General features: G+C 42.5%; 2 protein-coding genes across 3 annotated transcripts in view; both read right to left on the reverse strand.

Annotated features, from left to right (window-relative positions):
- Window positions 1–18,779, reverse strand: part of LOC113264492 (peptidyl-prolyl cis-trans isomerase A-like) — a 40,625-nt gene extending 21,846 nt beyond the window's left edge. The window contains exon 1 of the mRNA XM_057304838.1: window positions 1–18,779. This exon is cut by the window's left edge and continues 21,846 nt beyond it. Within this exon, the coding sequence (XP_057160821.1) occupies window positions 7,183–7,677 (495 nt within the window). The 5' untranslated portion in view covers window positions 7,678–18,779 and the 3' untranslated portion in view covers window positions 1–7,182.
- ATXN1 (ataxin 1) overlaps window positions 1–18,885 on the reverse strand; it is a 244,130-nt gene extending 225,245 nt beyond the window's left edge. The window contains exon 1 of one of the 2 annotated variants that reach the window (XM_057304837.1): window positions 18,779–18,885. The gene's annotated coding sequence lies outside the window, so the exon portion shown is untranslated. The remainder of the gene's footprint in view (window positions 1–18,778) is intronic. The other variant, XM_048225705.2, reaches the window with a different exon arrangement.
- Between the last annotated feature and the right edge of the window lie 7,489 nt (window positions 18,886–26,374).

Consider the following 26,374-nt stretch of genomic DNA (forward strand, 5'->3'; position numbering starts at 1 on the left):
ATCAGGTCTCTTTAGAGGTCAATCAAGTCTCTTCCTATGTTTCAGCTTCAATGTTCAGAACCGAAGGCACGAAACAGAAGATGAAGTGCCATGTTTTATGACCGGTTCCTCTGGTCAGTGGAGTGTCAGCTATAAAACATAAACTTCCACGGAGACGAGCACATTCCGTGACTGTGAAGTAGCCCACTGGGTCCCATTGTCACGAAGAGGCGCCAACCCCATTCGGTGTGTATAATCTACAAATTAAGCCAACCACTATCAGTGCTGAAAACTGCAAGACTCGCGCTGGTAGGGAAGGGGGGGGGGGAGTCTCCAGAAAGAGAGAAAAAAGATTTTTTCATGACATTGGAAGTTAAGAGCAGATTATATAAGATTTAAGTTGAATCATAACAATAAAGCTGTAGGAAGCTGTAAACTCGAGCTGGTCATAAAACAGAAATCCATTAAACTTAATGATTTCTAGTCTCCATTCAGCATTTCATAGTTTTGCATCCAGATATAAGAAGTACCATGCACTCTTCTGCTTTTGTTTGGCTAAGGTTGAAAAATGCAGATGGTTCCATGTTTCTTGTGGGGTCTTAAAGACATAGCTTCCAGAGTTCTCCCTTAATTAATGACTTTTGTTGGCATTTTAGAACTCTGGATTCCCCCCAAATACTCCCTTGCCGTATTGAGTAACTTCTAGCTACTCATGTAACATTATAAGCAGTGTACTTATGGGGAAAATATAAGTTGCCTCTTATACGTTTTGACAGTCAATGCTCAGTAATAACCTGACAGTATTTAATTATAAGGCCTGACTTTTCTATAGTACTTTACAGTTCATAAAGGGCTTTCTTTCACACTGATGTAGGCTTCTTTGTATTAAACCACAGCTTTGCAGTTCAATTTCTGTTAAATCCTTTCAAAGGTACTAGTCAATTACTGATATTTAACATAAAGGTGCCTGAAATCTAGGAGGACAATTTGGGAGAAAGTGATTGCAGAATGAGGAGGGCAGAAAGATCATGATATCAAAAGTGTTCTCATAGTTTTGACAGTAAAGAAAAACCAGCAAAAGATACAACAAAATACAGAAACTTGAAACTAAAAGGAAATGTTTCTAGCAAGGGCCACAGTACTGCTTTAAAACAGAAGGGGAAGACCATTAAACATGACTGCTAGTCACTAACTTTTATCTACACTAGCATCAGAATCTGAGCCTCAGTGCAAATCAGAGTAACAGCTGAAACAGTTTCTTACCATTGCAGGGGTGCATGCGTGAGGGGGGAACAAAGTATTCTTTTTAATGCAGGAGCACATCACCCTGACAATCTAACTATGACAAGCTTGCACCGTCCTGGGCATTCTATTTCTGCTTCCTAACAGAACAGCATCAGTAACATTTGTGATCATATTCTGTCAGCTGCTCTGCTAACAGCAGAATTGTTTGCTTGTATGTGGATACTGAGTTCCCTAAGAAGGAGCAGCTCTAAGACCAGGGTTCTATCTTTCTGCTTTACAGTATGATGCCAGCAAGAATAGTTCTATGCACACATCAGACCTATAAACAGATTTGAAATAAACAAGGTTTGTAATCTGCAAATTGGCTCCTTGGAGCAAATAACTGATTCATCAGGTATTTGTAAAAGCAAATATAAAATCCGTGAATTATGCCTCTTTGTCGACAAACTATAAACTGCTCAGAACTTTTATGTTAACAAGGCATTTTGCTTTGATGTGCTGGATTTTTCTCTTGTATGTGTGGAACATACACAAAAGAGAATTATAAACTTCAGCGTTCTTTAACCTTTACAAACCAACACAGTAATTATATTGCAAGATATCTGACAACCTGGGGTAATATGAGCAAAGAATTCTTTTTTCCCCCACTTCCTTTAAATAGTTCTCAATTTTTCTACAATTTACAGACTCCCTGTGCAAAAGATGTTCACAGCCATGAATTGTACTAAAGATAAATTGGTAGATAAAATAAAATCGCTATTCCAGTTCACGAGAATATTTGAGGCACCTCCAAAGGAAATGTTTCTCCAAACATAAAGACAGTATTAAATTTTAAGAGCAAGGCTATCATCAAGATGAATGCAGAAAAGAGTAAACATAAGTTAACTTGACAAGCCCATACTGATAAAGCACAGATAAATGTTATCTCTGGGTTACAAGCCCAGTACAGGCAGTCCTCAATTTATGAATGATCTGTGCACAAAAAGTTCATTTGTAAGTCAGTTGGTTGGAACTCCAAACCCATTTTCTCAGAGAAACGAAGTTTATAAATAGTGCTTCGTTTCATGGGAAGGCAAACAAGAGCTATTAAGCCCATGATGTCGACAAATTCTAGTACTGACAGCTCTCAAGCAAGTTGTCCCCGTGTTGACCAGGGAACAACAAACAACAGGTGCAGAAATCAAGAGGAGGTCAGGGTGAAGAGAGTTCCTCCTTCCTCACCTGGACCTTCCTCACCTGGACCTCATCTGCCGGCCTCTCTTTATAGACTTCCTCCCGGCCCCACTTTCATTCCACCCCCTCTATCTACATACTTCATCCCAACCCCGGGAACAGAGCACCAAAATGATTTTATATAGTTAACCCTCACCCCCCCTTCCCCAAGCTCCCCTCCTTGTGCTCAGATAACTGACAAAAGCTTACAGAGAGTTCGATTCAGTAAACGCGTGTTTCAGAGTTTGGTGGGAGATATAATCTCCCGAGAGTGCAATGGGGATAAACCAAGCTCTGAGTACAGAACACAGACAACGAGACATTTGGAAGGACTGGGATAATTTAAGGAATTCCTTTGGAATTTAGTTTTGTTAACAGGAACAGGACCCAGGACATGCAGTTGGAAGAACTTAAGGAGAAGCAGTTTCCTCCCCAATCGGCAGAGACTGAAGCCCAGGATGGTGGTGGGGGTGCCATCTCCTAGCAGTGGTATCTGGAAGGTTCCCTGCCTTTCCATGTGGAGCTGGACATGATCGTGTGCTCTTTTTCCCCACTGAAGATAACATCAGGGAATGGGTGTTCGGAGGAAGAGGGTCTGAAGAATAATGAGTCCTGACATGCTAACTCAGTGGGCTCCTGATTTTCGTAGGACAGAGCTGTGGTGTTCTGCAAATAACTGGGTACTCACACAGGTATGCCCCAAGGGTGCGGCTGGGATGGACGTCAAGGATGACATCAGGCTCAAGAAGGTACCCAGTGAGGCTGGTTAGTGACAGAGGCTGGTTAGTGTTCCACGAACTGGCTTTCTTGTCCTCCCAAGGCATAGAGGTGGGCATTCTCCACCCCTCCCGGCTGTTAGGTAGGTCTCTGACTAAATCTGGCCAAGGGAACGTGAAAGAGAATGATGTAGGCCTCTTCCGTTAATAAGTCTTCAGTGAGATCTTTCACACTCTCTCTTCCCCCGAACTTCGCACAGAAAGCTTCAGCTCTCCCAGTGACCTCAGGGAATGGCTGGGCTGTGAGATGGAAGGACTCTGGGTCTGGGGCTCTCTACCTGGTGGATACCTCCCCCCTCAACTGTGAATCCTGGAAGTTAACTCTCATCAGGCGGGGGTTCTTAATGTATCATCCTTGCTCTCTGTGCCGTCTCCTCTTTGTTGCATCTCAGAAAAAGGCCCTTTATGTTCACCTACCCTGAATAATCCACTAGGTTGGTCTGTCTCTTAAAATGAATGGCCCCAGGTGCCTGGGTGGTTCAGTCGGTTAAGCGTCTGCCTTAAGCTCAGGTCATGATCCCAAGGTCCTGGGATCGAGCTCCCTGCTCAGTGGGGAGCCTGCTTCTCCCTCTCCCTCTGCCACTCCCCCTGCTCGTGCTCTGTCAAATAAATAAATAAAATCTTTAAAAAAAAAAGAATGGCCCCACCCTGCTGAGATTTTATAACGCTTCTAGTTTTTCTACGTCCTTCACCGTGGTCAATATCGTGAACACTAGAAAGCCCCCTTATTCCTTTTAATCTACTTGGGGAACGGGATCAGTGAACTCATTACATCATTAACCTTACTCTCAGTGCCCTGCCCAGCCATCGGGGTTCTGGGTTATTCGGGGCCTCATCCGCAGGGTCAAGCATAGGATTGTTTTGTCAGTCATTCTTCTCCTTCTTGAGAAGTCTTTTTCCGACTATTTGCAGATTTCATAAATAGGTTAGGGTCGCAAAAGTATGTGTACTGGATAAGAAACTTAGGATCATATTCTCGTTATGACAAACTTCATAGAAGTGACATCACGTGAAACGCTGTTAAATCAGCTCACTCACTTCATTCTTATTCATTCAGTTTACCTTTCATGGGGAAGGGGAGAAGAGCAGCAAGAGAAGAGAAGACGACAGTGAAGAAGGGAAGGAATCCGTAACCACGCCCACCTCTTGCTCTGCACGCATCCCCCTTAGTACATTATTGAACGTTACAAGGTACAGTACAAACTCTAAATTAAGATAGAACTTCGATTTTGTTCATTCCTAAAACTTGGCTTTCTGTCGTTGCTTCTTCCACGGCAATTTTCTGGCACTCTCCACCCTCATCTCTGTTGAATTTCCGAAAGTTCCACTCGGTTAAATGACTATTCACTTCCCATGTGGCATCCTGAAAGATGAAAGCATTCACCTGTATGGGGGCATCTGGGTCACTCGGTCAGTTAAGCCTTGAGCTCCTGATTTCAGCTCAGGTCATGATCTCAGGATTGTGAGATCGAGCTCTGCCTTGGGCTCCACACTGGGCATGGAGTCTGCTTAAGATGCTCTCTCTCTCTGCCCCTCCCCTCCTCACTCATGCTCTCTCTCTTAAAAAAAAAAAAAAATTAACCTGTATAATATGTTTGTATGAATTCTGGGACAAAGGATAGCCTGATGGGTTTCGCAATCCCTATGGGGCTCTACTGAGGGTTACAGAGCGGGGATGCTGCCTGCCTTCACCTTGCAACTTTCTGAGTAAGTCCAAAATGGTTCCCTAAGTTCAGCATATGACTCCGACTTCTGCCACCGAAGGAAAAGTGGACAGCCCCCATACTAAGGGCACTCTACTCAGATGTATTGGGCACTCGAAAAGGCACTCTGATATGGCGCTGACTGGCATGTATGGCACTGGAGAAAGACCCAGTGCACAAAGTAAGTATCCTTATATGAAACCTTTACATAGAACCACTGACTATAATTACAATTTAGAACTATGTTCCCTATGAAAATAACACTGAAGCTCATACAAAGACCATAAAAAGATTCTTCATCCTCCGAGTTTGAACGTATGTGCTCCCACAGCGGGCCCATACAGGGGACCTCGTGGTCACCTCACAGAGTGTCCCTGCCAATGTCCCCTCTATGAAAGGCATCGTTTCTTTTTAATCCTACACAAAACATCTATTCGTATTATGAAACACACTGCCATTTAAACCATGTCTTAAATACACTGTAGGCAGTTCGTGGTTCATGGAGAGCTCTCATCCTTAAGATGATGTCTGAGCTGAAATTTACATGCTGCAAAAGTGATACACAACGCTTCATTCTCCACTAGAATCAGAACCATCACCATTGCGCGCTGGTAAGAATACCGAGCAATTTCCGTGTACAGTTCACCGCAAAAGGCGTTAACGGGCTCTTCAGTTTCCTAGTCTCAATAAAATGTCTATTTATTGTCTATTTTTGTCTACTCGTTGGTTGAAATCAAAAAAGGCGTAAGAACTCAATGTTGAAGACACGTAACTTAAAATGCTGATTCTGAGAGGAATGGAAATCTTCAAAGACCTTTAACACGTAAATCCAATTACTACCAGCCATAATCAAATGCGCAAGTCCAAGGGTGCACAGAGTGAATACACCCACTCTTCTGCCCCTATCCTGACATTCCCCAAGCCCCAAGACTGATTCTGACGTGTGGGTTAACAGCCCATCGTTGCTGAAGAGAAGGCTACCAGCTTGTTGCAGAGATAAAATACACACACACACACACACACACACACACACACACACACACATATATACACACACATACATTTACGGATGTATGTGTATATATATACACACACATATATATAGTCATCTTTGAGGCCTAAGTGGAAAATTGCGAGATAAATGATGAAAACAAAGGAATAAAGGATACAGAAACCCTTTGCTAAGTAACACAGAGAAGGGACAAGCCCAACAGAAGTACATAGCCAAATCTGTCCAGAAGAACATTAACTAAGGGTCTGCTCGAAGGGCACCATTATCTAAAACAAGTCCAAAAGACACAGTGTCTAAAGATAGGGAGCTTGAAACTTAGGCCCACATGCTTATTTTCTATGTCTTCTATAAAGTTTCTTGTGCTTTTATGGTGTTTTAACTTTCGTGTTTGGGACTGTTGAGACCCAGAGATCTCTATCTTGGCAGAGTGAAAAGAGTATGAGTAGGCTTTTCGTAAGCAGAATGGTGATTTCATAGGTTTTTTGGTGAGTAGGCTCTGAACAGTAAGCTTGACATCTTCATTAAGCACAGAGAAACTCCAACTTGAAAAAAATATTCTTACACTGTTCATGGCTGCTGTTAGGAAGACAGCAATCCCCTCAATCCCCTCCCTTCTTTTCACTTGGAGGACAGGGACCACTGTATCCACCCACCCACCCCTCCGTCCCCGGTAGGTGGGTCTGAGCTGGTCATCTATGAAGCCATTCAGTCCAGCTCAAGCCATGGGCTTTCCTGCTTGTGTTTCATAGGCAGCTTTTCCACCCTCCTTCTTTGCCTAGAATACTTAATTCCTCAGTGTAGGCCCTCAACTATCTGCTGAAGGAATTATTTCAGTTACGGACACCCGCATCACCTGTCTGTCCTGTGAGCCTGACCTGGGAATCATCTTTGACTCCTCCTTCTTCATGCCCCACATCCATCCATCACTATGTTCTCCAAGTCTACCTCTTCAAATGCTTTTGTATAATGTTGCTGTTTCTTTTTTCTGACTCCCCAGCCCAGGCCTCAGATGAATAGTGTTTCACAACCTCTTGTGAGAAGAGGTCTGTTGCTATTTACTTTTTATTTCATTATCATAAACCTAACTCTGTGATCCAGCTAGACTTGGAGGGGAGTAAGGAAAATATGGATCCACAGAACTGCAGCGAGAGCACAAAGCTTATAGGACATTTCAAGCAGTGGGGGGTGACGGGATGCTTTCCCAAGTTACAGAAGGAACGGTCGGGTGGTTAAGATAACATGCAAGTCAAATTCATTAGATTTGTCCACAGTCAGCCATGGTCATCTTCTTGCCGGTCCTGCCATTCCTGGACCCAAAGCGTGCCATGGCGTCCACAATATTCCTGCCCTCACTCACCTTGCCAAAGACCACACACTTGCCATCCAACCACTCAGTCTTGGCAGTGCAGATGAAAACCCTGGAACCGTTTGTGTTGGGTCCAGCATTTGCCATGGACAAGACGCCAGGACCCGTGTGCTTCAGGATGAAATTCTCATCATCAGCTTTCTGCCCACAGATGGACCGGCCGCCAGTGCCATGATGGCGGGTGACGTCACCACCCTGGCGCAGAGAGCCCGGAATAATCCTGTGAAAGCAGGAAGCTTTATAACCAAATCCTTTCTCCCTGGTGCTCAGAGCAGGAAAATTCTCTGCTGTCTTTGGAACTTTGTCTGCAAACAGCTCAAAGGAGACCTGGCCCAGGGGCTCACTGTCCACTGCAATGTTGAAAAACACAGTGGGACGGACCATTGCTGGGCGTGTCTACAAGGCCTCATTACCTATTCTAACTCCTAACTCACCTGCCCTCATCTTTCCCGAGTCCCAGCTACCTGGATATGCTTTCACCAATTAAATATGTACCATCTCACTGGGTCACATCCTTGAGCAAGAATTTGTAACCGTGTCACCTGTCCCATGAACTTCGTACTCCGATATCTCATTCTGTGGACCTCTACTCCATCCTCCCCACAGGGGCCCAGCTTCTTTTCATACTGATCTCCAGCAATAATTCACACATCCCTCGGCCAGCCTCTCCACCTATCCCACACAGGTTGTCTGCATCCCTCCCTCGAGCTTTTGTCCCTGGTACCCCTACTCCTAGACCCATCCCTGTTTTGCTTTTCTTTTCTTTAAATATTTATTTATTTATTTGAGAGAGAGAGACACAGATAGCATGCAGGGGGGGAAGGCAGAGGGAGAGGGATAGAAACTTTAAGCAGACTCCCCACTGAACATGGAGCCCGACATGGGGCTCGATCTCACAACCCTGAGATCATGACCTGAGTTGAAATCAAGAGTAGGACGCTCAACCGACTAAGCCGCCCAGGTGGCCCCAGATCGACCCGTTTGTCCCACCCAACATCTCTACACCTCCTTTCAAGGTGCTTCTCCTATGAAACTCGTCCTGACCCCATGCCCCCCAGCCATGCCCCCTTCCTCTCAATACCCATTGACCCACACTTGCCTCCCGCCCACCGCAAAGTCTCGGTTGTATACTGTCATGTATTGCTCCGTAATTGCCTCTTGGGGATTGGTACTGTGTCCTCAGCTAGATTTTCATAAAGATAATTTTAGATTTATAGACAGTTGCAAAAATAGTACTGAATTGCCTTGTCCCCAGCACCAGGCTTTATGTTCAAGTCTTACATAATCGTGGGACAACGATCAAAACTAGAACATTAAGCTTGGTCAACACTACCATCTAAATCATGGAATTTATTAGGATTTCACCAGTTTCTCCACTCACACCCTTTTTCTGTTTCAGGAGCCCATCTAGGTTTTCACATGACATGTGCATGTCCTCCAATCTGTGCAGTTCCTCAATCCTTCCTTATCTTTAAGACCATGACCCTTTCAAAGAGTACTTGTCAGTCAGCTGTTTTCTAGAATGTTCTTCGCCTTGGGTTGGCTATTTTCTCTGGATGAGAGTGGGATTACACAGGAGTGGGAAGGACACAGCAGTGGCGCGTCCTTCTCAGCATTTCCTAGGAAGGGGCACCCAATGTCAGTATGTACTATTGGTGATGATAAACCTTACTCACTTAGTTAAGGCGAGTCTGTCAGGATTTTCCAGGTGGAGTTACATATTTCTTTTTGTAATTACTAGGTATTTTGGAGGGAGATACTTTAAAATGCTACAAATATCCCGTTTCCACTTAATCTTTTGCCCACCAATCGCAGCATTCATCAGTGGACCTCTGCTGTGGACCTATTGCTATGGGTTCTAAGGATGCCTCTCGTTTCTTTGTTTATTTACTGGAATTCTTCCATAGGAGAACTCTTTGGCCCTACTTACTTACTTATTCAATTATTTATTTCTATCAATATGGACTCGTGGAGATTTATTTTATTCTTCGGGTTGTAGTCCCCTCTTATTTCATCACACAAGCTGTTCTAACCCCCAGCTAGATTTTATGCAGCATCAGAGAAGATATGACCACATCTTATACTTCTCAAATATTTTCCCTCCTGTCTAAGACGATGATAGGGACACAGTAGGTGTCTGATTCATTGACTGACTGATGGATTGACTGACTGATTCAGTCGCTCCACAAACACTGTTCATGGCCTTGTCTTAGGTGCCAAAGTTAACAATAAACAATTCCTTCTTTCAAGGCGTTTGCGGTCTAGTTAACAGAGACTCGTGTGTCTATCTACAAGTCCCTGATACAAATATTTGGAGGAGTAGCACAACAGCTCAAATGGGAATATAGTAAACTCTACCTGGAGAAAAAAGACCAGGGTGACGGACAGGCGGAAAAAAAACTTCCTTAAGAAAAACAGCATTCTGTTCCCTTTTTACTTCATTGCTCTATAATAATAAAAATAAGTGGGCATATAAAATATCTAAAGACAAAAACCGTAACACAGTTAGCAGGTATACCCTGCCTCCGCATCCGCTAAACCAATTCTTAAAATCAAACCTCAAGGGCATGCTTTTTAGGAAGATTTAATGTAGTAAACACAGACTCTTTATACAGTGACTATATGCTGTACTAAGAAAATTGGAAAGAGCGAAGGTAAAAAAAAATCTGAGGAGCCATTTGTCTTAATCCAGTTTCCAAATCCAATTTCATAGTTTTTACGCCTTCACAGGGAATAATGAAGAGCAAATAAGAAGCATCATCAATCAAAGACGGACTCCCTAAGTTTCTTTACTTAATTCGATTTTCTTGTACCGCTCCTGCTGTATTTTCCAAACAGAGCTGTTCTTTTCTGCATGTGATAGTTCAGACCTGCAAACGTCCTTGGGAAGAATAAACAAACAATCAGGGCGCATTTTCTGTCACAAATTACACTCTGTAACATGCTTTATCCAAAGCACGTTGAACTCCCAGCAAACAGAGACATAGCTAAAACACAGAAACACCCTGCCTTATTGCAAGCGCGGCTGACAATAGAGAATTTGTATTTTTAGACACTTCTTGACACTTAAACCTGTTGCTATTTGACTCCTACTATTGTTCTAAATGATGAATAAGCAAAGGCTCTCTCCTGCACGCCCAGTGTTACATCAGGCACTTCGGTTGCAACCGGAAATACTGCCGGCTGCTATCGCCCTTTCTAGTTAGTGTCAGCGTGTGTTTTCCACGGGAGCGTGTACACGGATGCACTTACGTGCCTGTCCCCACGTGTGCACGCATATTCACAGATACGCACACGAACAGGCTCACAGGTGTGTGGATCCATCCCTGTGTTCATATCCACTTAGAAATCTAGCTTGCTCGGCTGCCTGACATGCCCGTGAACACACACGCAAGCAGCGTGCAATCCAGTGGCTTTTCTTTTGCTACCTTTGGTACGAGATTAAGATAGAGAGTTTAAAAAAAATTTAAAAAGCCAAGAAGACACTTCACGGCATCTGGGATTAAGAGACAGGAGCCAAAGAGACACATGGGCTGCTGTACAAAGGCAAGTTCAAGACGCCAGCCCACGCACTTGCAGATTGACCGCGTTTCACCTTTCCTGCTTCAAGCCTGCATCCTTCAGCAGCCTACTTACCTGCCTCTTGCTCCTAGCTCACCGACCGCCCTGCCCCATCTCTCCCCAGACCTCCCCGAAAGGAGCACTATTAAATGAAACAAGATAGCATTCCTTTTCTTTAGGCTGTTTTTCAACGTTGACGCAGAGAAAAAAATTACTATAAAGTGATGTGGTGTAAAGGCCAACGGAGAGAGGACGACTCTGTTATGGAACTTACTGGAAAATTTTTGGAAAAACCCCATACACACAGAAGGATGTCTGGGCCAGAAAAATGAGGAGCAGGGAAAAAAAACAGTAATTCATGAATATTTTTCAATGTTTCACAACAGATTTTTCCTGTCCGTGACCGGTCATCCAGGGGTATTTTCACAGGTGATCACTGCCCCTGACGCCTTCCCCACTCTGTGAGCACAGTGCACACGGACAGAAATAGCACGGAGCGGGCGTCATCAGAGCTCACAAAACATTTTTTATGCACTATCTCACTTGATCTTTTTTTTTTTTTAAGATTTTATTTATTTGACAGAGAGAGAGCACGTGAGAGGGGGGAGCAGCAGGCAGAGGGAGAAGCAGCTCCCCCCACTGAGCAGGGAGCCCGATGTGGAACTCGATCCCAGGACCCTGAGATCATGACCTGAGCTAAAGGCAGACGCTTAACCAAATGAGCCACCCAGGCGTCCCCCCACTTGATCTCGACAACACCCTGTTAGATACAATCATCTCCATTTTGTAGATTACAAAAACAACACCAACCACCTTCAGATTTTAAGTGATTTCAGAGTCAGTAGGTTGCACAACTGAAATTCAAAACCACAATTTCTGATACCAAATCTCATTTTTTTCCCATGACATGAACTTTATTTAATTTTCCTTGAATTCATCGGTTCCGTTTTTATAATTGCCTCAAGACTGTATGTGCCTCTAAATGAAACTAACCTTTTAAGCTCTGTATTTCTTCTTCAAGTTCTCTCTTTTCTGGTTAAAAATGCCCATGTTCCATTAGCACTTGCTTCCTTTATCTCCTGGACCCTCCCTTGTGAGAGATCTGATGTCCTATTATCGAATGACCTGATTACTTCTGTGCTGACAAATTTTTGCTTTTTTAAAATTATTATTCTTGCATACATTGCTCAGTATTTTTCAATTTTAACCACCACTACTTCCATGTTCTCAAAGATTTATTATTTACCTCAGAAAGAGAGAGCACGAGCAGGAGGGGCAGAGAGAGACAGAATCTCAAGCAGACTCTGCACTGAGCATGGAGCCTGATGCGGGGCTCGACCCCACGACCCTGAGATCATGACCTGAGCCGAAACCAAGACTCGGATGCTTACTGACTGCACCACCCGGGTGCCCCTCCATGCTCTTATTCTAACAGTTATCACAGCACTTACTTCCACCCCAGAAAAACCTAAAGAGTGCTACATTTTTATTCGACTGCATTTGTCTAATATGCACATTTCTGGAATTTTCCTTTCTGGCCACTGCTATTACAAAGACCCTTGAATTAAACAGAAGCGTTGTCTGCCAGCTCATCCTTCCTGAGCCATTCAAAAGGTGCCTTAACAGAACGATTTCTCAGCATAGTACATTCTGATGTCATAAATGCTGAACATGATATAATCCTACGCGGGAGGCAAAAGGAAAAAGTAGCTCTACACAGGCAGATCTATTTATGTGCCAACACAGCCTGATAATTAGACCACTGGGAGAGAGAGAGAGAATCCCCAGATGACAGCGTAATGGGACATCGGGCGAGACCCCTCTTTGGGGTGTGTGCAGGCGTCTTCACTTCGGTCAGCATAGAGCTTCTCGAGCTGCCGTCCACACTCTCTCAACCGCAGGGATGATCAGACTCCGGGCGTACCACCCCTCCCTTCTTGCCGCCCAACTCCGCTTTCCTGCTGTTTTAATTGGATTATTTTGGAATCTGCTATTTCTGTCTCGCTCCTTTCCCCAAACTGTCATGTAAGTACTGCAGCTTGCCTATTACTCAGCTGCCAAATTTCACTCCCGAGACGGCTGTATTTCAGTGGCAAGTGAAGTGATATTCCCATCTGAACACTAGCTTAAGGGGTTAAGCATCTGGGCGGGGGGGTGGGGGATGCCTTTATGCAGGAAAGGAGTGTTTTGCTTTATTCTGTCTTATCATCATTACTGGGGGAGCAGGTCATCAGCTCCACCTGAGCATGAACGGGAGAAACTACCAGAAAACACTTCTCGCAAATACTCAAATGCACCAAGAGGCTATATAGACCGACTAGGATGTTTCCCAGGTTCTTTTCTACAGGGACTTCAAAGCCTTAAAACATCTAGAATGTAAGATGATGATCATTTTTGGAAGGGAAGAAGCTCAGAGAGTAACCCATTCATTCCAGATATAAAACTTGGAGGCACAAAGTACGTGGTCCTCCTGATCCCCTCCTGATCCCCAGGCCAAGGGCTTTTCCACCGGAACTCGGGTTCATTCACAGATACACGCAGAAGATCACATCTCTGCCTGTGGGACCAAAGACAGCCCCAGCTTGTAAAGCATGTGACAGCAGCACTCAATTTCTTGTTCTGTGTGGTTAACGGTCATTTGTTATTTTAGATATACTTGGGATCTAAAGTCCATCTCTCTGAGCAAGAAACCAGAGTGTAAACAGAGGGAGAAGCAGAGTAGAAACAGTAGCAGTCAAGTGTGCTGGGCCAGGAAATGTATAAAGGTTTATATGTATATAATCCTCACAGCGACCTGCTCTCCTCACTTTAAAGAACAGAAAAATGAAGGATAGAGAAGACAGAATCTTTTTGAAGAGAAAACAGGAGGGACCAAATATAACTGCCAAGTCTTAGACATTACCTTCCCAAATTTTACTAAAACATTTTAGTGAAAACCTAAACTGGGGGGGCTCCTGAGTTAGGGAGGCAAGGGGACTAAATGATCTTCAGGTTCCCTTCCGTGTCCAAATACTACAACATCGGAAGCTAGACTATCTAACATTCTATAATTTAGAAAACATATCTACATGCCTCATCTCGCTTGATAAGCTCTACGAGAAAAAAAAAAAAAGCTTTCACTTGAAAGGTACCACAGAATACTGACCCTTTGCTATTCCTCCTTCTACTCACCGCTTACACCTGGAAAGGCGCATGTGCCAACATCGAGAGCAGCGTCAAGGAAGCAGAGAGGACAGAACCTCTGCAGCGTTCCACCTTAGGGTCCCAAAGACAAAATGGTGGGCGTTGGTGGCAACCACCACCACGTTTTTTCCATGTGTTTTCCTCCAACAGGTGACATCATAATCCACCTTCTTTCATGAGGTAAGAGAACTACGTGAATGTCCGCACGCTGACACAGTCAATCACATGATTTATAAGGCTTTCAAAGACTAAAGTGCATTACATGGAAGTCTGGTAAACTATTTTAGAAACTCGAATATACTCCAAAATAGTTTGGAAAAGCTATGCCTACATCTAAAACACTATGTACTCTTGAGTCTTTGTCTCTATGTTTTTCATTTTGCCATGAAACACATCATTAAGTGTTTCAAAATAAATACCTTCTCCCAAACTGGCTATGAATTATGGAGGCTTTTCTTTTTTTTCAGGAACTGGAGTGGAAAACGACAGAACATATTTATGCTGAAAGATCCGTTTGGAGAAGCTCTCTATTTTCAATATTTAATGAATATCAATGGGGTTTTCTTAACCATGGAAATGTGCGTTGCAAAGCCCAGAATGCTTAGTATATGCGTGCGTTGGATAGTGGGGTGGGTCGGGCTGGGGAGTGGGAAAAGCAACTAAACTGGGCGTGTCAAAGAAAGAAAAAGCATTTAGGTAAAGTATATGGTAGAGGTTTGAGCCCCAGAAGAAAGCAGTTGACCAGGGAGAGACAAAATAGAGAAAAAGAGGCCCCCCAATGATAGTCAATCCAAAGCTGGAAATGCAGCCTTTACCAAACCCACGCTGAAGGCCAAAGAAGACAAAAGAAATGTCTGAGTGGATTTTATTATTTAAGAGACCACTAAATCACCCCGGAATGGAGGGAAGAAGGCAAGAAGAGCCAGAATCCCACAGACAAGCAGAGGGGAAGGGCACCAAACACTGGAGAGGCCGAGATGTGACAACCAAAGACACTATCTTGATCTGGAACTTCTATACGTTTCACGGTAACCAAGTAAAGTTGACTATGCTTGTGCACAGAGGGTAGAATTTATTATATACTTAATTTGCCCCTATAACATGAACGACAGTGGAGAAGGTAAGAAAAGGGATGTGGTTAATCAAAATTAGCATAACGTACACAGATTCTGGTAAAGCAACCACCCCCATTCTTCGGCTGGTGGCCGAACAGAGAAAGTACCGCCATATACCGTGGGCCACCCACTCTTCTATCTAGCACGTTCACAGAGTCCTAGACTACAACATATTCATCTCACGATCGCCTAAAGTATGGCTTGCCTATCGCGGGCACTAGTTAGATTACCTACATTGAGATCAATAGCTAACGAATGTTCCCGGCCCTGACCACGTGCCTCTAAGCAGAGTTCCCCAGCTGTCTCCTCTCTTCACTTCCTACTCCACTCCCAATCCGGTCCTCCTGTCAATAACCACAACCTCACTGCCGATGGCCGACTGTTCTCTGGTTCTTTCTGCCTTTCAGATCAACAGGTCTTTCTCTGTTGACTTCTCTCATTTCAGATGCATTCTCTGCCTCCTTTTAGAACAACCCAATTCAGGTCCGTGTTCACCCAAACTAGGTTATGATGCTATCGACTGTGCCTCCCTTCAAAATGTGAACTCTATTAGGGTAGGCTTCCTGTCTGTCTTGTTCCATTCTAGATCCCTAGTGCTTAGAACCATACCAGTACGTAGTAGCTCCCCAAAGAGGTATTTGCTGAATGAATAAATGGGTAATACATGACTGAATGGAGTTAGAATTTAAAGACATGGTCTCAGCCTCTTACAATTCAAAAGCTGTGCCCTCACTCTGTACCGGCAGAGTCCTAATCACCCCACAGGCCCTGTGGGACTCTACAAATTGTGTTTTCAACTGTGGTCTTGACCTGGTCTTGCAGACAGGTTTCCTCCATGATTGCAAACATGGTTTGCTTACGGAGACAATCAAAAAGTGACAGTGAAATATGGTGGAATATTCAGTTAAAGGTAAATATGGTGGAATATTCCCCCACTCCGCTGCCTCCCTAGAAACATTCATTCTCGTAAGCCCTGAATAATCCACATGTCTGCATCTCGGCACCCCAGCCAGGGATTTGCAGCAAGAGAACTGTTTCTTCCTCTCTGTTTGAGTTCCTATTGATTCTGTAGTTTAGGAGGAGTCCAAATGCTCTCCAAATACCAAAGTTCCATATGGTAGTGCTATTACCATTCTCACTACCGTGACGTCCAGCCTTCCTACCTACACTCGTGAGGGGCCTCACTGGAGTCTGGCAGGACACTATGAACTCTTTCCCTGACCTATATTTGCCGACACATGTGTTGTCCTGTCTCCCTTTATGAACTTACTCATTTAATCAAAATAACACATGTATGAGTACAAATACAAGTTCCATTTTCTTATTCGCTCTTACAATCATTTAGAGGAGAATCATTTATGAGCCATTAAAGAGGAGTTCTTAAGCTCCACTGTCTTAATTAGGAACTCAGATGTTCCTCCTCTTATTGAAAAATACGGAGCTGTTCAAGTTAGACTGTAAGTGTGGGCCAAAATAAATGCTTCACACACAAGGGGTGCAGAGTAGCCAGTGAAAAGCAAAGCCTGTCAAATGGCCCCGTGTTTGTCTCCTTAATGCCAAATAATCCTTTGCCTCTTTTTCCTTCTATTTTTCAACTGTCTGATGTAGCTAAAGGACTGGGGAGCCTCACAACCCCACAGGTTTCCCTTCTGTGTTTATGTGGGATGAAGCATATGTCTCCTAAGGGGGGGGGCAGGGGGGTCTCTCACTCTACCTTCTCGTTCATTTAATTAGGGAAAGGAAGCTTGTTTATCATGGGGGAAGAGAAGAGGCTGGTAGCTCACACACACGGAGCCAGACGGAGACTCTCCACGTGCAGCTCGAGGAGGCCGGGGAGCGTGCCTGACCTGCGGTGCTCGCCGGAGCGCAGGAGCAAGGCGGCCTGCTCTCACACAAGGGCTGCTCCAAGGGTCCCACGGGCCAGGTGACATCCACGGATGTCACGGCTCTGTGGTGAACGGGTCTCTCTGACTTGCAGACTTCAGTCAGACAGTTTCTCCAGAACTGCCATGACTCCATGAATGCAAATTAAAGCCATTCAGAAATACATTGAAATTTTTTTTTGGGGGGGGGGTGGGGAGGATACCAGAGGAGGACGATAAGAAAGATGCAGAAGAAACAAATAATAATTTTACAAGCCTGGGATTACACAACATTTAAGCATCATATTTTACTTTTTACTTTTATCATGAGCGGTTTCTGCTATTATTAAATATTGTCTTGAAAGAGGATTTTTAATAATTGTCAACATTTCACCTCTACTTTGTTACAACAACATTCTATGAGATAAGCACTATTATTCTCTAAATTTTATAACTGTAGCCACTCGAGATGTAAAGTAAGTTGTCCAACATCACACCCCAAGAAAACAGCAAAGCTGGAATTTGAGTCCAAGCAGTCTAGATAGCATAATTATATTGAAGCATGCTCCCAGTGTTGGATGGGGACATGCAGAGATACACACACACATAAATATACTTTAACTTCAGTATAATTTCAGATTTATGTTTAATGTGAGCCATTTATTAAATACTTTTATTAAGAAATGAAAAACTATGTTTTCCATTGAAGAAGTATTGCTATCTAGTGATAATCGTGGTTGTCTAAAAATACTTGGCCAAAAAAAGGGGGAAAACTCGAAATTCTCTAGGACCCTTCCATGCCTTTTTGATTTAAGTGTTATTTCTCAAATGTCAAAAACTGGTTAAATTTTAAGCATGCTACTGTCTATTAGAAGAAAGTTCTTCAAATTAGTATGATTTATAAATTTACAAATAAATGCCTCCCTGCAAATAATAATAATAATAATAACAACAACAACAACACCTGGAGATACCATTTCTCATAATCAGTTGGCAAGACTCTTTGTTTTTAAAATTCTCAGCACTGGCAAAACTGTCTGGAAACAGGTATTCTCATATACTGCCTCTGGAAATATAAACTGGTATAATTTTATTGGAAAGTAATTTGCCAACAACTAGTACCAAAAAGTCTTAGTACTTGAAAACGTCTAAATGCTCCAATTTACTGGTAAGGGAGTATCCTAAGGAGGTCAGTACTAATGGCAACAAATAAAGGTATAAGAACATTCATGGCAGCATAAAAGCAAAAAAAAAAAAATCTTAAATGTCCGATAGAGGGGATCAATTAAATATATTTTAGGATATGCATTCAATGGTCTACTCTACATAATCATTAACAATCATGCTATAGATATATATCCATTGGTATGAAAAGATGTTCATCGTTACATTTTTAAGAGGAACAGAACAGTGAGGGGATAGTATATATCGTGTTATTCCCTACTACCATCTGACGGTGGTCTCTCTAGCTGAATTGACGAACACCATTATCAGAATTCTCTATCAATGCCTTATCATCCATCCTAATCAGTGATCTCAAAATAATGAGAAGCTATTTTTTTTCCCCACAAACAAAGCAAGGGTCTCATTTTCATAAGACACAGAAAGAATAAGTAGCTGGAGACTATGTGTATCTCTAGATGTTTATATAGTGTGTGTGAGAGACAGAGAGAGAGAAGAGGGATGTGTACATCCCCACCACTATCTTGAGAACCTTACGCTGAATGATGGTTATTTTTAGTTAAAGAATTTGGAGATATTTACCTGTACCACGTGCTTTCATCACACTGGAGAAACATAAGCAGTCAGTTCCTTCCCAGTGGATCTTTCCACACAGCTTTTGCTCGAGGGGTGGCAGTTCAGAAACTCAGTGTAAAATGCCTAGACCTGTAATTATAAAAACAATTTCCCACGAGTTAGGCAGCTTTCTGTGGCCTTCATTCACATTAGCTCAAGTCACAGAAAGAGAAACATAGTTGCATAATCTCTCTCTCATGCATGCACCCGTGCGGGTCCGCACACACACACACACACACACACACACACACACACCCTCAATTCTTATGGCACAATGTCAAAAACTCAGCAAGCAAACCCACAGCAGGACCTCATCTCCCGAGATGAGGGGGTTCTGGCCAGAGGTCACGCCCCACCCCATCTTCTAACTTCAGGGGTGTCACCATCAAGATGATATCGTTCCTTCCCCTCCTTCCCTAATGATTCCAAAACTTCAGAGTAATAATAATAAAAAAAAAAAGTAGTTCTCCTCCAGAAAATGTCAGCAACATTACTGAATTTGATGGTCTCCTAAGATTCCTTCCAGCCACAAAGTTAAGCAAAGTCAGTACCTGGTTTTACCATAACAGCCTGGCATCCACTTTCACAACTCTATGTGCCCTCTCTGTTGATGACTCAGGTCCAGCATGGTATTGGTGATAAAACTCAAAGTCATGACTAACATTTACTGAACACTTACTATGTTCTTGGCTTTATGCACATTACCACACTGTATTGCACCCTGCAAAGTAGCTAGCAATCATTATTATCTCTGTTATTGACAAGAAATCTGAGCATTCGGACAGCTAGCAGATGTTAAAGCCAGGATTTAAGCCAATGTTGTTCACAGGCCATGTTTATAATTCCAGCAGTGTACCATCTCTCCAAAATTGATCTTGCTATCAACGCACCTGTATTTCTTACAAAAACATTAAATGTCAAATCGACATCACCTTATTTTTCCCAGGGTTGATAACGTTACATAGGTCTTAGCTTTACTAACTCTTTTTGGATGTGGCTGCCCTTCGATGTTAATTCCCAAGCTAAATTGAAATCAACATGTTCCTATTTCAATCAAGAGTAAATTCATAGTTACTTCAGTCAATTAAAAATGCCAACTAATCCCAAATCCAGATGCCAAAAAGCACAAAGGAAAAACCTAAAATCCAAGTCCTCCCTAAATGGTTACATTTTATTGGAAAGAAGACAGATTAACAAAATCAAGAGCCATATGTGAATCCCTAATTTAAGATATGGAAGTAAAGAAAGGAATTTCTATATATTATAATAGGTCTATGGTTTAAAAAAAATAAACATTTTTACCTATTTACAAATTCTATATACTACAGGTTTTAGAATCACTGCAACACAAAATAGATGTGAGCATATCAAGAAACCAGCAACGTTATTTATGGGTCACATATTAATTTCCCTTTTGGAAGTGTGTGTGTGTGTGTGTGTGTGTGTGTATTTCTTTGCACTATTCTGGTTATACCTCTGTGTTTTTATGCATGCCACTCCCTTTGAGGAGCATGTCTTTTCTTTTCTTTTTTTTTTTTAAAGATTTTATTTATTTATTTAACACAGATAGAGACAGCCAGCGAGAGAGGGAACACAGCAGGGGAGTGGGAGAGGAAGAAGCAGGCTCACAGCGGAGGAGCCTGATGTGGGGCTCGATCCCATAACGCTGGGATCACGCCCTGAGCCGAAGGCAGACGCCCAACCGCCGTGCCACCCAGGCACCCCAAGCATGTCTTTTCTTACTTGCCAACTAGAAAATGCCTATTCATTCTTCAAGGCCAACCTCAAACCTCAATTCCTTATGATATCCATTCCCCACAATCTGATGTTTCCTGGAAATCCAAGCAGTGGATTCTGTCCTCTCCTGTTTTCCTAGCTCAGCAGTGGGCACCAACATTACCCTGACATCTTCCTCCCCCTAACTATGCCCCATACCCAACCAACCAGTCATGGATTCTACCACCAGCACACTGCCTTTCTACCTGTCCCCTAAACCTAGGCCTGCTCTAGGCCACCAACTAGCATGACTCACCAGGACTATTGCACTGGCCTCTCAAATGGTCTCCCTGCTCCCATTCCTGCCACCCTTCAGCCCATTCTCCTCCTGCCCATCCTCAGCTCCTGCTTACAGTAATGCAATGGCTTTCCATTGAGCTAGATTCTTAACGTGGCCTCCAGGACCCAGTATGGTCCAGTCTTTGTGCCCTTTCCCAGCCTGTACTCCAGTTTTTCCAGCTTACTTTTGATTCCTAAGAAGCTTTGCTCTCCTAGGCCTCAGGGCCTTTGCACATGATCTCCTCTTTGCTAAGACTTCTCCCCAAATCACCCACCTCCTTCAGATGACCTTGTATTCTCTTCTCCTTCAGATCTCAGCTCAGTCCTCCTTCCCTCTGGGGAGACTTTCCTGACCTCCACGGCCAGGTCACTACCACCTACCACATAGCTTTGATGGAAGCACTATCCTTTTCTATACCAATCACCTTTATAATTTTACCTTTTTTTCCTAAATTTGTCGATAAATGCTTGTTTCTCCTACTAATTAGTAAGCTCCAGGAAAGCAAAACTGTGTGTGTTCTTGTCTACCCTTTTATCCTCAGTATTCAACACATGCTTGGCACATTATAGACACTCAATAGGAATCTGCTGAATGAATAAATGAGAAAAGGAAGGAGAGAAGGAGGGAAGAAGAACATTCCTTATCATAATTTAATTAGTGTTTGCTGAATTAACTTGCTGATGGCTTTTCAACGCACAGAATATAAGGTCTGCATTCCTTTGGACAGCACACAAGGCTCCTTGAGATCCGACCCCAGATGGTCATGTCCCTGGGCCGGCTGCCTGACGCTTAGCACTTCTGTCCCTGTGGCTTCGGACCTGACCAGCCCTGCCTTGTTCTTGCTCACCTCCACACCCTGGTCCTCTCTGTCCCCTCTGCACATCATCGTTTCAAACTTATTCTTCAAGTCTCAGAGATAGGACTCCTTTCTGTGAAGCCCTCTCTGATACTTTCTAAGAAGCTGGTGCCCTCTTTCCCCGTTTTTCTACAACACCCTGTACTTTCCCTACTAAAGCAATTATCAGGGGCATCCGGGTGGCTCAGTCAGTTAGGCATCTGCCTACGGCCCAGGTCCTGGGATTGAGCCCCTGCATCAAGCTCCTTGCTCAGTGGGGAGTGTGCTTTTTCCTTTCCCTCTGCCTGCCGTTCCCCCTGCTTGTGCTCTCTCCCTCAGTCAAATAAATAAATAAAATCTTTTTAAAAAATGAAGCAATTATCGTATTTTCTTGTACTTTTTTATCTTTAATGAGTCCACTTCTCCCAATACACTGGAAGTCCCTGAAAGGCAAGGGACTGTCCTATCTCCAGAGTTTAGCACAGCAGCCTATAACACACAGTCTACAAATCAATACTTGTCAAATGAACAAAAGAACATACATATACATATATGTACACATGTACAAACATATATATACACACAAACATATATATGCATATATATACACATACACATATACACACATATCTATTATATATACATATAAATTTCATATGTGCAAAGCTTCAGAGTTGAATATTTAAAATGTTATTAACATAGCATATTTTAATCATTATTAAACGTGAGATATAATGGTTATAAATTCATCTGTAAAGTGGGCATAAGAACATCTCCTTTAACTAAGAAGTTGGGGAAATTTAATAATATAAATAAAATGTTTAGCAGAGAGCTCAGCATTCTAGAAGCACTCTATAAATATTAATTGCATAATCATTACCACTATCAACATTGTCATTAGGGCAACTAAGTTGAATTTATAATCCATGTTTCAAATTTAACAGTTTTATTGGCCAACACTTTTTGCCGTTAAAACATTAATTAGAATTACTGTCTCTGTAAGGCCATAAAAATGGCTAAAGTTTGCATCTAACGAGCTAGGGATACAGAAGAGCCTTACTATAGCTGCAGGACAAATTACTATTTCAGTGATCTGCCATAACTGCAGAGGTACAAAAGCCTCAACAGAAGAGAAATATTTCTATATGAAAATTATCTATAAAATCTAAATGAATGAAACAACGAATCTTATGTTTCCAACGCTATAAACATTTGGCTGAGATCATTAGAAGTGCTTACTATAAATTACTTCTTTTGCTAAAAAAAAAAAAAAACCAAGATAGAGATATATATATTCGTCCCTTTCTTTTAGTTACTGGACAGAGTAAAGTGACTTGATAAATACATATTACATATTTGCCTAATGAATATGCCGTTAATGTTTGAGTTAATAGCAAATACATTTCATGTGTCATCTGTTACATGCCATTCTGATTTAGAATTGCTGAAATTTAAGGACATAGACTATGCAAAGGAGGGAAAGACAGGCAAGACAATTTTGCAACAGTGTTTTGGAAAAAAAAATAATGTGAGAACGAACTGTTTACAAGTGTTACCAGTACACACTTGAACAGAACGAACTGGTAATAATTTATCCTACAAAGCAAACTTTTAATTTGGCCCTTTACTGCTCTTTCTCTGGCATACTGGCCAAATGTACATAATGAATACTAAAGTATTTCATATATTATACGGTGCTGAAATATAACGTCCTAGCATCACTGCATTTTGAGATTTCTGTTCTCAGTTCATCTTCAGCTCTGTAACACAGGAAAGCAAGTCAAAATTCTAATTGGGGCTCACCCATTTTTTTTTTGAAACATACTAGAGTTGCACAGGGAAAATATTATAAAAATGCTAAATTCTTAACTTCTAATTGTTTTACCACTAAAATATTAAACTACTTTTAAACGGAGTTATAATTCTATTCATTGGCCGCAACCACTGGGCACTTTAACATAATGCACACATCTTGTTCTTCACAACATAATTAAGATGGAAAAGTAGAAGAAACTGAATAACAAAAACAAGTCTCAATTTCCTTAGATAATTTTTATCTGAATTTACTATTAGTTTCATTATCATGATGCTTGTGTTCATGGCATAAAATCCAGTGAAATCGTAGGGATTTATAAGGCAAAATTCCTCTTTCTGCTGGTGAAGCATGGGTTGGGGATGCCCTTCTCACTCATTCAAATGTTACTCCTGCTTTAAGATCTAGCTGAGATATCACTTCCCCTGCGACATGCCCCGACACAGACCCTATTTGTCCTGCTATGTAATGTTTCCCTTTCTCTCAACTGTGAGCCCCTGAGAGTCACTGACCATCTCTCCGCATTTTCCCTAACAACCTACACAGTTCCTGGCACATAAAATATTCTCTCGGTAGCTCCTGGCTTGATGTCTCCCTGAATACACACATTTTGATACTCTGAACACGGTGGTGAAAATGCCACTAATTGTGATCTAAAGTTAAAGGTTAAAGTAAAAAAAAAAAAATTTTTTTTTCCACTTTTAGTGAAATGAAACTCTTAGCATTTTCACTTCCAGATGCATTGGCATTACATAAATGATGTCGAAACTATTTTAGAAAACAGCCATGCTGCACATTTTCCTGTCTGAGAATTAGTCTGAAATTTACCACGCTACACAGGGGGCCTCTGGGTGTTCTCATGACCAGCGTTCAGTTGGGTATTGATTCCACACATTCATTTAATGGAAATCGAGAGTCAGGCTCCACCCCCGCAAACCAGCTCATCACACCTTCTCCTGTTCAACTGCTTAAGAGGAAGCTGATGAGTCCCTGGAGACGGCTGCCCTCCCCTCCAGGACCCGCTGGCCCTTCAGCGATGATGTATCTCAGCGGAGGAGAACTTCGGGACTCAACACCAGCCCTGGCGTGCATTTTCCACTTTGATTGTAATTCTTACTCCCACATGGACCAATTTCTCACAGATCGGCTGTTAATTCTGCAAGACTGAACCTTTGAGCCGGTGACACTTTGCCTGGCTGCGTAACAGATTACATCATCGCACACACGCCAAATCCTACCTCACTCGAAAGGCCATATTTTGCTCGGGAAAGAACAGTGGGCAGCAAAAGAGCAAGTTTCTCGTAATAACCTATCCACGCTGACGGTCCACATTTGGAACCATTCGTCACTGTTGGGGCAATAAATACAGATTTTCCAAGAGGTCACCAACACTCACCTGCTGGGTCCTCTTTCCTCCATTCCCCAAGATTTTCTGGGTGTTTATAGGAAGGGGGGTTGACTGGGGGTTTCTGTGTCTTCTAGCTCATTCCACTTAGTGGTTACTGTCAGCCTCGCCCTATACCCCCAGCCTCCCCAAGGACCCCAGGGATTTCATTATCAGACCACACCTTCCAACCACTCCTGTGTGATGTCAAGACCCTAGGGACTCTACTATGAAATGGGTAGAATATGGAAGGAACAAGAGAAAATTCTGGCTTATGTTATACGTTATCACCTTAAAAATATTTGTATTTTTATTTTTTTAAATTTTTTTTTTAAGATTTTATTTATTTATTCGACAGAGATAGAAACAGCCAGTGAGAGAGGGAACACAAGCAGGGGGAGTGGGAGAGGAAGAAGCAGGCTCATAGCGGAAGAGCCTGATGTGGGGCTCGATCCCACAACGCCAGGATCACGCCCTGAGCTGAAGGCAGACGCTTAACCACTGTGCCACCCAGGCGCCCCAAAAATATTTGTATTTTTAACATGTAATTGCCCACATGGTAATTACAGTTGATACTGCTCTGTAATATATGCGGAAGTGGCTAAGAGAGTAAACCCTGATCTGATGTCTCTTCACAGGTAAAAAAATATTTTTTTTTTCTTTTTCTTTTTTGTATCTCCATGAGATGATGGATGTTAACTAAACTTATCACGGAGATCATGTCATGACATATGTAAGTCAAACCGTTATGCAGCACACCCTAAATTTAGACTAGTGGGAAAAAATTTCAATCCAAAATCATATATTTGTATCATGCACAGTTTGAAACCTGCACAAGAATGCATGTAACGTGTACATAATCTACGAAGTGTAACAACACGACGCTCGTAAATCTACCATCCTATTCAAGACATGACTAGGATTGCTGTATACCCCTACTCGCTGTTTCCCTAAGCCCTTTTCCAGCAGTAACCACAACCCTGAATTTTGTATGCATCATTCCCTAAAATATACAATTTAATTTTGCATTTTATAAACCATTCTATCATATTGCATGGAGTCTTCTGTGGCTCATTTTTTTTTCATACAAGGCTATTTCTAATATTTAAATACTGTTCCAAACACCTGTGCGTTATTCATTTTTACTGCTGTATCATATTCCCACGTGCAAATTTTTCAATATTCTACTTCTGATAGATTTAGGACACCTTAAGTTTCTAGTGTGTGTGGTTTTTTTTAAAGATTTTATTTATTTATTAGACAGAGATAGAGACAGCCAGCGAGAGAGGGAACACAAGCAGGGGGAGTGGGAGAGGAAGAAGCAGGCTCATAGCGGAGGAGCCTGATGTGGGGCTCAATCCCATAACGCCGGGATCATGCCCTGAGCCGAAGGCAGATGCTTAACCGCTGTGCCACCCAGGCGCCCCCTCCAGTGTTATTTTTAAAATTTTTTCCCTATGAGAAACAACACACAG

Source organism: Ursus arctos, unplaced genomic scaffold (assembly GCF_023065955.2).
Source record: "Ursus arctos isolate Adak ecotype North America unplaced genomic scaffold, UrsArc2.0 scaffold_31, whole genome shotgun sequence".
NCBI classification, from domain to species: Eukaryota; Metazoa; Chordata; class Mammalia; order Carnivora; family Ursidae; genus Ursus; species Ursus arctos.